Below are 13,449 nucleotides of genomic sequence, written 5' to 3' on the forward strand. Positions count from 1 at the left end.
TTGTTTATATAGATAATGGCCACGGAGCTCAGCTGTCCCTTGGTTGGAGTCTCCCCATCCCCCTACCAAGGGAAGGGACTTTGAGTACTTGTTTTGGGGGTACATGGACCCAGCAATCTACTAATTCTAGAAACCCACATACTTCTCGGATTTTCTTTTTTCAGTCACTACTCTTAATTCTAAAAATTCCTTTGAGAGGGTGATTTAATCCTCTTTATGAAAAAACAAGGGTCCAAATAAGCTGTGACCAAAACCCAACAATCTTTAGAGAAGACAGAGATTAAAATACTGCTCTGTCAAATTAATGCAACTGGAGTTTAGCGAGTGAATTAGAAGTGAATAAAATAAAAATCCCTCATAGTGCCCAACACAAGTCCCTTCAAAGCCTACCAGCTCTCTAAATGGAAATAAAATTGTCCAAGGTCAACTCCAGGGTGAGGCATTTCTCCGTCTAGCAATGACTGTCTAGATGAAGATGTCTGGGTTCACTGGGAAATCAACTGTTCACATACTAAACTTACTACCCAGAGGTTCCAGGCATGCTCCCTGCCCTCCCCGCCACTCCTCCACTAGTGAAAACAGGGACCCTGTTTCTCACGCCTGAGACCGCAGTCCTCCTAGGGATAGAACAGGTGCTCAGTGAATACCTGACTTTTCCATTTCATGGCACTGCAGAACTAGAAACAGCAAACAACTTTGGAATTCATCTAAAAGCAACACATGTGTTCACTTCGGCGAATAAATTCTACAGATGATTATTTTTCTTAATGAGCATGTATTCCATCTGAATGAATCCCTACCGAACTTGGAAACCAACAGCACCAGCCAAAAAGCCGCAAAAGCCACTCGTCTGGACCGAGAGGGCAGCTGAGCCAGAACCAGTGGAGCCCATCCCGGGCTCCAGGGGGCGGGCGGCGGGGAGAACGGCAAGCGCCGCGTCCGAGGACTCGACTCCCGGCGCCGCAGCCCGGAGGCCGGGAGCGGGGCTGGGAGGGGGAAGGGACCAAACCGGGGAGCCCCGGGAGCCCGCCGCCGCCGCCGCCGCGCCAGGGAGGGGGCGCCCGTTTCCTTGACAACCGCGCCCGGGCGCAGCCGTCCCAGTGGGCCGGGGGAGGGGAGGAGAGGGGAGGGAGGGGAGAGAAGGAATCCACCCCCCACACACACAACCCCGCGCAGGGGCGGCGGCGGCCGGGGGCACCTCCCGGGCTCGGCAGCCGCAGGTCCGGCTCGCGGGGCCTTGTCTGGACCTACCGTGTACCCCCGCTCCAGGTCACTCTCCTCGTAGCGAAAGGACGGGATGTAGACCTCCATGGTCGCGCCAGCCGGCCGGCGGAGGGCGAGGAGGGGCGGGCTCACGGCCGCGGCCGCCGCCCCGCCCCCCGCCCGGCCGCCCCGCCTCCCTTCCCGGAGCCCGCGGGATCGGGAGACCGCGCGGCTCCGGCCAGGCTCCTCCGCCGCCCGCCGCTCCCAGGGCTGCCTGGGGCTGTCTCACGGCGCCTAGGTTCCAGGCCTGAAGGGCGGCGGAGATCAGCTGGGCCCGGAGGAGGCGGGGCCTGGAAACCTGTGAGTCTGCAGAAAAGGGGTGTGCGCGCCACCGCGCCGGGGACAGGGCCGCACCCCGGCGCTCCCTGCCCTGGAGGCTCGAGCAGGCACTGGGTTTGCAGTTTGCAAGACACCACCAGTAACAGATCGCAAGACAAGGAACAGAAAAGCATGGAGCTTCTGGATTTTGTTTTGGTTGGTTGAGTTTTCGCTTTAACTCTCGGCTGGCATGAACAGCAGCGAACCCCTGCACTACTTTTACCAAGACTTTACTGTTCCTCTTCGATGCCAGGGTCCGTGTCTAGTTCTGAGTTAGCCGTCGCACCACAGAATTTAGCGTCTAGTTCTGAGTTAGCCGTCGAACCACAGAATACAGGCTATATTAGAGAGCCCGAAAGTCGGCTGTTCACGGACACAAACATTCCAACTTCTTGCTCCAGTTCTAAAATGCTGTCGGTATAGTTTCTTATGTATGGATGTGAGAGTTGGACGGTGAAGAAAGCTGAGCGCCGAAGAATTGATGCTTTTGAACTGTGGTGTTGGAGAAGACTCTTGAGAGTCCCTTGGACTGCAAGGAGATCCAGCCAGTCCATCCTAAAGGAGATCAGTCCTGGATGTTCATTGGAAGGATTGATGTTGAAGCTGAAACTCCAATACTTTGGCCACCTCATGCGAAGAACTGACTCATTGGAAAAGACCCTAATGCTGGGAAGGATTGGGGGCAGGAGGAGAAGGGGACGGCGGAGGATGAGATGGTTGGATGGCATCACTGACTCGATGGACATGGGTTTGAGTAGACTCCGGGAGTTGGTGATGGACAGGGAGGCCTGGCTTGCTGCGATTCATGGGGTCGCTAAGAGTCGGACACGACTGAGCGACTGAACTGAACTGAACTGATAGTTTCTTAACTATTAAGAGAAAATAGAAGAAAGAGAAAAAAAAGAAAAGCAAGGGCTGGAATGTGCCCCTCGGGCCAGAAGCTAATTACCTGAAAGTACGTGAAAGATAGAAATGCTCCAGTTGAGCAATGTGGTTATCAGGTCACCTTTGCAAACCACGAGTTTCCTTCTTAGGTTAGAGCAGGGAACAGAATAGAAACTTGAAGGTGAGTTGTACAGAGAGCTTCTTGGGCTGCAGGTAAATGGCTGCGCCTAGTTTGCTCTTGAGGCCAGGGGGGCATTTCAGCTTGAAACTCTTAAGTTTATGATGAGATCTTAGTAATGGAAAAAAGGACTAATCAGGCCTTTTGCTTTAAAAACTTGGCTGATGTGGACCTTACCCTCAGGGTGAAGCCCTCACCCACACACTTGCAGCTCCAGATTGTGTCTGCCCCTCAGAACCCCATAGGCTGGGCCCTGTGAAGACTAGCCCTCCTCTTTTCTTCCACTGGCCAACACCTCCAGATGTGACCAAGTAGCTCTGTGGGCGCCACACTGCCCAGGTTCAGAGCCCAGCTTGTAGGTTCCCCTTGGCCTCTGTGACTGTATCACACTGTATTGTGCCATGTACTTACCTGCCTTACCCCCTAGATTCTAGAGAAAGTATTTAAAAAAAATTTTTTATCCCCTTCGTGGTATATTGCTAGGCACATTTTTCTTCAAAGTTTTATATAAGCATTTAAATGCTCATCTTTACAAAACCAATGGGATGCAGCAGTTACCACATGGGATGTTATTACATCCCATGTCTCATTTAAGCTTTGTGTGAGGAAGTGTTATCCACAGTAGGACTTTGAAGGACCAAGAAGTAGTATTCCTGTTTTTATTTTAACATAATGGCTACTGATGACAGCAGACTCCACCCCTAGAAACAATTTCAAGATTGGTTGAAACAGGTTATTAAGGTCTCAAGAATGCAATGTAAATGAGGATTGTGTAATCATAAAATCCTTGAGATTGCTGATCAAACTTTTAATATGACTTTTATATGATCCTTTCACAACAGCCTGCTAGTAGCCTGTCATATGTATTTTTGTCTGGCGGCATAGCTCACCTATTTAGCTTTGAATTTAAGAGTCAGAAATGTATGGGTCCAAGAAGATCTGACAAGTGGTCCAAATGAATCTTTTCTTCTTCTTCTTTTTTGCTGTATTCTACTAGTAGCTGTGTATAATTTAATTTTGCCTTGCTGAAAATACATACAGGCTCTCAGGTGTGTTCTTGAGGGTCTAAAACCTCAGCTGTAACTGTTATTTCAGTTATTTCAGATGGCATAATTAAAGCTCAGAGAAGTTAAATAACTATAAACTTGAAAGTGAAAGGCACTCAGTTGTGTCTGACTCTGTGACCCCATGGACTGTAGCTGGCCAGGCTCCTCTGTTACGGAATTCTCCAGGCAAGAATGCTGGAGTTGGGTAGCCATTCCTTTCTTCAGGGGATCTTCCCAGCCCAGGGATTGAACCCAGGTCTCCTGACCTGGGCGGATTCTTTACCATCTAAGCCACCAGGGAAGCTCAAGAATACTGAAGTGGGTAGCCTATCCTTTCTCCAGGGGATCTTCCTGACCCAGGAATTGAACTGGGGTCTCCTGCATTGCAGGTGGATTCTTTACCAGCTGAGCTAATTATTATTCTAGCTAATAATTAGAAGAGGTAAATTTCTAATCAAGTTCTGTGGGTAACCACTATAAAGGAAAGAAGAGAATAGCACTAAAGTAAGAGAACATAGCCAATGTATTATCCTGATGTTCTTACATATCTTCTCTACACTCTGACAGGTCAGCTAAATAGTATCTTCTCACAACATTAATAAAAATACACGGCAAATACTAGATAAGAAGTTGTATACTTAATATCTGTTAATAAAGGCAAACACATTACATAAGAATATGGACTTCCCTGGTAGTCCAGTGGTTAGGGCTCTGCACTTCCACTGCAGGGGTGGGGGGAGGGTGGGGGAGGAGAGGGGAAAAAGAAGAGAGAAAAAAATTCTGCTGGAATCAGAGTATGAAATCCGTGCACTGAAAATACAACATCTAGTATTAGGTAAATATTTCAGCAAATTTAATGATAAACTGCTTTAAATACCAACTTATAAGTCCTGACCAATATCTATCTAAAATATATTACTTATTCAACTTTCTATTATAAGACTAGCATATCATGACCAAACAAGATTTATTTCAGATATATAAAGACAGTTAAACATTATAAAATATGTGATATGTATCTCAACACTGTCAGATTAGAAAAGAACAAAGATAAATGAGTACGCCAGTAAATTCTGAAGCAACATTAATAAGTCAGTACACCTCTTCCTAATAATTCTTAACAGCTTAGAAACAGCAAAAAAACCGCAAACAAACAGCTTTAATTTGATAAAAGTACCACAACCCTACAGCAAATATCCCATTAAAATCACAGGAGGAAGCATAAGAATAGTATTAATAACTTTATCACAATTATTGTTTGACATTTTGCTGGAGGCCCCACTCAATACAATAAGAAAAGCAAAATAAACAGGTACAGACACTGGATTGGAATATATAAAACTAAAGTTATTTGTAGATGAAACAATCTAAATACATAAAACAGAATCAACTAAAAATTTGTTAGAATAAAAGTTTCATAAGGTGCCAGGGAGTAAATTATCACATAGGCATCAATAGATTTCATAGACAATAACTTGCTTACACACACCAACATTAACTAATTAGAAAATAACAGGGAAAAACCAAACAGTTTTATGAATAACAATATTAAAAACTTACAAATTTCTAAAGATAAATTTAAGAAACACTCAAGATTTATATGAAGAAAACTAAAAAGCTATGCAAGGACACAAAAGAAAGTTGGAAAATAGTTATATCACATTTCTGAATGAGAAGAATCAATATTTTGTTGCTTTATTTGGGTAAGTTTTCACCAAAACAATTTATAGAGCTAATACAATCAAATAACCAACATGCTAAGCGAAGGGACAAGCTTGTTTGAAAAATGAATAGCCAGGGCAGGTTTGAACAAAAAAAGGAAAGAAAGAATGAGAGGATAAGTTAATTTGTAGGACATCAAAACATATTATAAAGTCATGGTATTTAAACCAGTATGATCCCAGAGCAAAATTAGACAAATGAAGAAGGGGAGCTAAAATTAGACACATGACGAAGGGAACCAAATAGCTCAGAAATAGATTCCTTAATATATAGGAACATAATATGAAACAACAATGGTATTTCAAAGCCATGAGGATAAAAAAAAAAAAAAGCTATTCAATAAATAGCTGAGGGCTGATATAGTTTTAATAAATATTTTAAATACTAAAGTTTTAGTAAATGTTAAAAATAGTATAAAATAAATGGTGTAATGAATAGTTTATGAATAACTGGCTCTCCACCTGAAAGAAAAGTAAAATTTATTTTTAAAATGAATTCCACGTGTAGTAAAAAAGCTCTGTGGAAAAACAGAACTGTAAAACACCTCAAGGTAGACAAAATCTTATTACAAAAACCAAAACAGACTTTGGAGGAAAGATTATACTATATAAGGCTAAATAAGGGTTTTAAATTAATGTAAAACAAAGATCATTAAGTTAAAAAATGCTCAATAAATTGAAAAGATATTTGCAACATGTAGAACAAAGGATTAGTGTACATTTTATGTGTAAAGAATAGATAATTTAATAGCACTATAAAAAATGGACACAGTGTGAACAGGCAATTTCCAGAAGAATGCAAGCAGACCAAAAAAAAAAAAAAGCTGTATAAATTATCTATTATCGAGTAACAAATTATCCCCAAATTTTAGCTTCTTAAAGCAAGAAGTACTTATTATACAGTTTCTGTTGGTCCAGGAATATGGGAACAGGTTCAGATGCAGACAAGACATATACCCAGGCTACAGTCATCTCAAGAGTCTACTGGGCTGCAGGAGCCATTGACAAAATGGTTCACTCACATGCCTTGAAAGTTAACGTTGATTGTTGGCAGGAGGCCTCAGCTCCTGGCCACTCGGACCTCTCCCTAGAGACAGAGGCTTCCTCCAAAGCAAAAAATCCGAAAGAGCTCAGGGTGAAGATTACACCTACCCTAAGAATTTACACTCCATCATTTCTGCAATATACTGCTGCTTACAAAGGTTAGTCTATTCAGTGTAGGAGGGACTATACAATGGCTTGCGTCTCAGGTGGCAAGAATTAATCGGGGCTCTAGTGGAGGTTAGCTGCCACATAACTGTGAGCAGAGAAAAGAATTCTGTCATGTTATGGATAAAAATATTTTGGTGTACTTACACTATGAATATTATGTTGTACTTAAAAAAAAAAACTGTTAGGATTTCTGGGTTAAGGTAACAAATTGAACATACATAATTAATTTCACTGCTTCTTCTAGCCCCAGTAAAACTAAAAGGAATTTCTCCTTAAAAAAACAAACAAACCCATAAAGATAGGAAAAGTAGGAGAAGAGAGAACAACAAAAAGATTTTCATAGACTAGAAAGCAGAAGAATGAGAAGCAACCATTCTGGTAAACAAGAAAAAGCCAAATTTAAGCCCGCAGTGAGAAAGCTGAAAATCAGCCTGATTTACACAGGACAATACCCAAAAGGCTCAGTGAGAGGGGACAGAGAAGATACACCTCATCCAGAATGGGAGATAGGTTGGCTAGAAGGAAGATTGAGTGCAGGTTGAGTGGGAAAATCTTTCAATCCCCTCTTCCACCTTGGCATAATTCCAGAGGATATTCCCTGGAGAGAGAGAGTAAAAAAGAGAGTCTTTACATTGGAAAATGACTTGCCCACCTGAGGGCATGGGAATTTTTATCAAAAAATTGTTCAGGCCTGGGGGCACATGATCATACAGATGTTGAATGATGAGTATTAAAACCTTATAGAGGCTGGCAGCTATACCTTTACCTTCCAGGGAAGAAAGTGGAAGATACTCTCTGGGAAATCTGATGAGCCCAAGAGAAGAAAACTCTAGAAACACCAACATTGAAATTCCCTACAAACAGCCCAATGAGGTCACTCTTCAGTGATTTTCAGATTCGATAGGTGTGGCCAACATGGCAGAGTAGGAAGAACTTGAGCTCAGCTCCTCCCACAGGCACACATAAAACTATTTACAAGCAATTATTGATGAGAATGATCTGAAGACTAGTGGAAAAGACCTTCCATGGCTAAAAGTATAAAGACAGACCCACAAGGAGACCTTGCAGAGTGTTGCTTCAGTCAAGACCCACCTTCCTGGAGTAGGCAACAACACAAATGGGAGGGTCATCACAACTGGAGAGATTCTCCCCTAGGAGTGAGGGGTGCAAGCCCCACACCGGGCTCCCCAGCCTGGAGGTCCTACCCTGGGAAGACAGGTACTCAGAACAGCTGGCTACAAAGGCCAATGGGGCTTGCGTATGGGAGCCACAGGGCTGTGGGAAACACAGACCCTCCTTAAAGGGCACATGCAAGTTCTCACATGCTCCAAGTCCCAGCACAGAGGTAACGATCTGAAAGGAGGCTTAGACACTCCTCCTGATCTTGGAGGACCTGGTATACAGCACCAGGAGGCAACTGGTACTCCACCTGAGAACATAGATACTGGCAGGAGCCATTCTGGGGAGCTCATTTCTACCATGGGGGCACTGATGCTGCAAGCACCATTTTGGAATCCTCCCTCTAGCCTACCAACACCAGGGGCTTACCCACCCAGGAGCAGGTCAACACCAGTCCTAAGCAGTCAGCCCCACTGGGACACAGCCCTACCCAACAACAGGCTGGCGGCCTTCATATGAGGCAGGACCTGATAGCCAGCTAGACTGTGTGTGTAACAGAGTTTTTGTCAATTATACCTGAATAAACCTGGAAAAACATTTTTTTTACAAGTTTGACAGAGCTTCCAATCAGCTTCAGTTCCCACTGCTAATCTTGAGAAGACATCCAAAAATTAACAAATATCTGAGGAAAGCAGCTAACATGCAAGAGAGATAAAAACAGAAAATTAATTTTGAGGAAACAGAAACAAGGAGGAAAAAAGAAACTTTAAAAAACTTAACTATCACGAATATCCTCAGAGAGATACAGGAAGACATTGCATCTGTGAAACAAGAAGCAGCTACTTAAATCCAATTAGAAAATGAGGGTACACTCAGCGAGTAGAACAAAATAACAGATGCAAAATAAGAAAATAAACATCATCAGTCGAGAACATCCAATATCCAAATAATGAGTCTTCCAGAAAGAGGAAAGAAAATATAGGAGGGAGGAAATCATGAGTGAAATAACTCCAGAAAATGCCCAGAACAGAATTTTGTGTTTCCAGATTGAAAGCACTCACACAGGATGAAAACAGATGTATACTACAGCAAATCTGTATGAGATTTAGAACACTGAAGGTAAAAAGTGACATCTTACATTCTGGAAAGGGGTAGGGGTGAAGGGACAATTCATATACAAAAGATCTGAAAGCAGAACGGCTTTGGAATTCTTAACAGCAACACTGCAAGGTTGAAGACAAGACAGCAATGTCTCCAGAATTCTAGAGAAAATGATTTCCAACATATGACCACTTAAATAATCAACGATGAAGGCAAAATAAAGTCTCAAAAGTAAGTTTCTATGCATCATGTTCAAGAACTGTAAATCTATCCAAATGAAGGAATAAATCAAGAAAGAGGACAATGTGGGTTATAGAGAATAGGAAACCAGGGTGATAAGCAAAGGGAATCTTTAGGATCCTCTGTGCAACAGGCAGTGAAAGATAGCCAGTCCAGACCAGAGCAGTCTGACTCAAGAGGTGAACGTTGTGAGAGCTGTTTTCATACTTTCTGCCATTATCTTCTTTTTAACTGAAGAAGCTACTGGAGAACATACTATTCCAACACAAGAGAATAAATCAAGAAGGAAGAAAGCATGAAACCCAGGATATAGGGAATGGATCCCAGGAGAAAGGTACAGGCAATTCCAAAGTTCAGGGCAAATCCAGAGATACAACATGCTCAGAGAGCATCAGTTCAGAGAAAACCAAAATCCTCAGGAGAGCAAGCCTTAGGGAAAGCAATCGGGATGGTTGAATTACTTGATCCGAGTGGTCTTGTGGGAAACGTACTATAGGAATACATGGAAAAAATGGGCATTGAAAAAAAAAAAAGCACCAGCCAAATGAAAAAAAAAAAATCAAAGTATGTTCTACCTCAAGAAAAACAACAAAAACCTGTAAAGTCATTGAAGAAAAGGAAAGTCTAAGAAACTGTTTTAACCAAGAGTAACAGGAGACATGACAACTAAATGCAATGTGGTATCTTGCATGAAATCTTAGAAGAGAAAAAGGACATCAGGCAAAAACAAAGGCAATCTGAATAAACCATGGTCTCCAATTAATAATGGGCTTCTCAGGTGGCTCAGTGGTAAAGAATCTGCCTGCCAGTGCAAGAGACGCAGGAGACGGGTTCTATGCCTGGGTTGGGAAGATTCCCTGGAGAAAGAAATGTAACCCACTCCAGTATTCTTGCCTGGAAAATCCAATGGACTGAGGCGACTGGCAGGATAGTCCATGGGGTCTCAGAGTTGGACATGACAGCATGCATACAGGCTAGTTAATAGTAATATAACTACATTGGTTCATTAATTGTAACAAATATACTACACTAACATGTTAATAGTAAGAGAAGCAAGGTATACAGTATGCAACTCTATGTATACTACCTTCCGTTATCATATAATTCCAGTATTGTTCTCAAGTTTTTTTTAAAAAGAAGACAATCATGATTAAATATAACTTTCAGCAGTGAACAATACTTGTAAGGCATTTAAAGTGAAAATACCGAGTACTGATTTAACCAAAAACTTTAACTACACTGGAAGTGGGAGATGCGTGTATGAAGCAGATGGAGGGTAGCGTAAAAGAAAAACTCTCATTTGCCATAAAAAAGATAAGTGGATGATGTCTAAAACTGATGATTCAAATGACAGCAGGATATGCATTCTACTTAAAAATGTGAAGGTATTTAAATGGCAAAAGAAACAGCTTACAAAGAGGTTATCTTTGAGGAAAAGGACCAGGGAAATCATGGTTTATGGGGTAGAGAACCACTGTGTTTTATTAGTGTTTCCGATGCTAGTTTTCAGACTATGTAATTGGAGTGATTTGATGAGATAGACATTAACTTAAAATCAAAAGACTAGTCAATTTTTATCTGCTGACATGCAAAAAGCTTTCAATACTTGAGCAAGCCAAAAAGTAAATTTGAAGAACCCACAGAAATAACCTTTGTCGCACTATGAGCTCTATGCAATGCAGTAAGAGCTCTATGTACCGGTCATATTGAAGTTATTTAAAAATGTGGCAATACACTAATTCATGTCATTTCTTAAACGTAGGTTTCTTCCTTTGACTGCTTTCTTCACTCCTGTTTCCTCTTACCAGAAAAACTATTTTCACCACATCACAGCTACATTCCCCAATCTGTGCCTGCCACCTAACTTACCTTCATCTTTTTGTTCTTTTAAATCATTCAAAATCCCTCCCCCCTTGGCTTTCTGACATACACCAACAACCCCTCCCTCATCTTGAATAAATCAAACTTTGTCTTGCCTTCTCATGGCTGAAAAAAGCGGATACTTTGGTTGACTTCATTTTAAATTCATGATTTCCAAACTTAATTGAAAGTGGGTACTCATCCATAGCTCTCTGACTCTTCTCAATTTCTGTTTTCTAGACATCTACCACTTTCCTGTGGCCCGCGATTTTCTTTGGCTTTTCTGCTGATATTCCCTATGATGGTTTAATTTCCTATTTCACTGAGAAAATAAAAGCATTCAGGCATTATTTCCAAATAATAGAAATGCCTTCTTTCCCTTCCTTTTTGTTCAAAGGAAGAAACTTTTTTTCTGAGGCTCTTTGCACTTACCTGACTTATTCACCTCCATTCTTCCCTTAGATGTTAATTGTGTTATTGAGGCTGAGTCATTTTATTTGTTCTGAGAAGGATTTCATTAATCATCATGGTTTTAAGAAACAGAGCATGTTCACATTCTAACTTTATGACACAACATCTAGTCTTGACTTATGTTTTCATGTATTTTCATCTTGGATGCCCAAAGGTACATCAAAAACATGGTGGGTGGGGTGGTGGGTGGGGAAGGGATGGATTGGGAGCTTGAGGTTAGCAGATGCAATCTATTACATACAGAATGGATAAACACCGTCCTACTGTATGTACAGCTCAGGGAACTATATCAATATCCTGTGATATCCCATCAGTTTCCTATGATGGGAAACAATATAACATGCCCAGAAGAACTCTCTCATACTATCTCAGTTATTCAAAGCAGAAGTATCTTAAGTCATCAAAGCCAGAAATCAGGGCATCATTCTAGACAATCTTCTTGTTCTTCCCTGATAATCAATCCATTACTTCTGTGCCTGACACAGTAGAGACCGAATACGACATGAGTGAATGAATGAGTGATGCTGGCCTGTTCTTACCATCCCCCTAAACTATCTCCGATTCGGTTTCCACTGCAGTGTCATGCCCTCACCACCAGTTGGTTGTATGATTACTGTTTCAACAATTGCTGTCAAGATCTTTTTATTCTCCGGTTTTTTCTCCATTGATTACTACTTCCCTTAGTCTACAACATATTCAAGGTTCTTATACGTGTTTCTGTGTGGAAACAAACTTTCCCTAAGCAACTGCCCCATTTCTCTCTCACCCTTCTTTCATTTGTCCCCAAGCTTCTTTAAAAGTCTCTAGTTTCCTGACAAGACTCATTTAGCTACAGCATCTTCATAGTGGGGGTAGATCTAAGCTTTTGCTGGCTGAAAAAAAAAAACAAAAAAATGGATTTTGTCTGCAAGCCTTCTTCCCCTCCATCGCTGATCCTCAGGCTCAGGGCTCTAAGAGCAGACCTTAGGGACAGATTGTTCTGAGAAGGACCCCGTTGGGTAAGCCCATTTAGACCCTAGTCAAGCATACACCCGTTGTTTTAAAGAAGCAGTAAAGACTGGTAAAATAATCAAAATGCAGATCATTTTGTTCAGACTGAGATTAAATATCCAGTAAACATTTACTGGATGCATAACAGCTAATATTTATTAAGTACATGCTATTGCTGAGAAAGTCACATCAATTATCTTAATCCCTTGAAGGAGCACCTGAACAGGTACTATTATTACTTTCCATTTTACAAATAAGGAAACTTAAGTTTTAGAGAAAAATAACTTTCTCTAAGTCAATGATGTGGATTTTTGAGCCAGGGTTCAAACAGGCAGGCTGGATGCATAATTGTATTTTTCATCATCCCATTACACTCCCTTGATTGTACCATACTAGGTTCTAGAAGAAATAACAAGAACATAGTCATTTCTCAAGAAGCATACAGACTACTCAAAGTAGAAAGATGGCTATAATGCAAGGTAAACATCAGTAAACACAATCTGAAAGGTGCAAAATGTTACCAGAGTCCTGCTAAGAGATCCAGAAGTTCCTTGCTTCCTTCTAGTTAGAAAACTACAAAGGATACATGGAGGATGTGGTCTTCATAAAAGACCGAATAGGATTTAAATGAATTGCTGGTAAAGGGGAAAAAGTTAACATAGACAAGGCAACATCAACAGCGTTGACCCATAAAAGGATAGAGCATTCTCATAAGACAGGGGCATCATTTGATTAAACCAAAAGGTGGGTGAAAGCACAGAGTAAGATCAAGACAGGAAAAGTGGTTTGAAACCAGGTTCTGGATAATATGGACTTTATCAAGGTCACAAGATCTTGTGAGGAGAAAGAGAAGAAATGAGAAAGGAACAGATTTTAGAAATAGAATCAACTCAAGTTGGTCTTGGCAAAAAAAAGACATCTCAGCTATGTAAATGAAAACATAAGCATTTTATGTCTCAGTTGCAAGAAGATAAGCAGCACTTTTAACTGAAATTTAGCAGCAAGGGTTGGTTAAAAAGCCTCCTCTCATGCATGCACATGCACA

At 41.5% G+C, this 13,449-nt stretch overlaps 1 protein-coding gene across 3 annotated transcripts in view; it reads right to left on the reverse strand.

The window, feature by feature from the left end:
- SNX24 (sorting nexin 24) overlaps positions 1–1,394 on the reverse strand; it is a 196,196-nt gene extending 194,802 nt beyond the window's left edge. For all 3 annotated transcript variants that reach the window (XR_014056392.1, XM_081499033.1, XM_081499034.1), the window contains exon 1: positions 1,252–1,394. Coding sequence is in view for 2 of the 3 variants with exons in the window: in XM_081499033.1 (XP_081355159.1) it covers positions 1,252–1,311 (60 nt within the window). In the remaining variant the exon portion in view is untranslated. The remainder of the gene's footprint in view (positions 1–1,251) is intronic.
- Between the last annotated feature and the right edge of the window lie 12,055 nt (positions 1,395–13,449).

Source organism: Giraffa tippelskirchi, chromosome 6 (assembly GCF_054371585.1).
Source record: "Giraffa tippelskirchi isolate mGirTip1 chromosome 6, T2T-mGirTip1v1.2.pri, whole genome shotgun sequence".
In the NCBI taxonomy this organism is placed as follows: domain Eukaryota; kingdom Metazoa; phylum Chordata; class Mammalia; order Artiodactyla; family Giraffidae; genus Giraffa; species Giraffa tippelskirchi.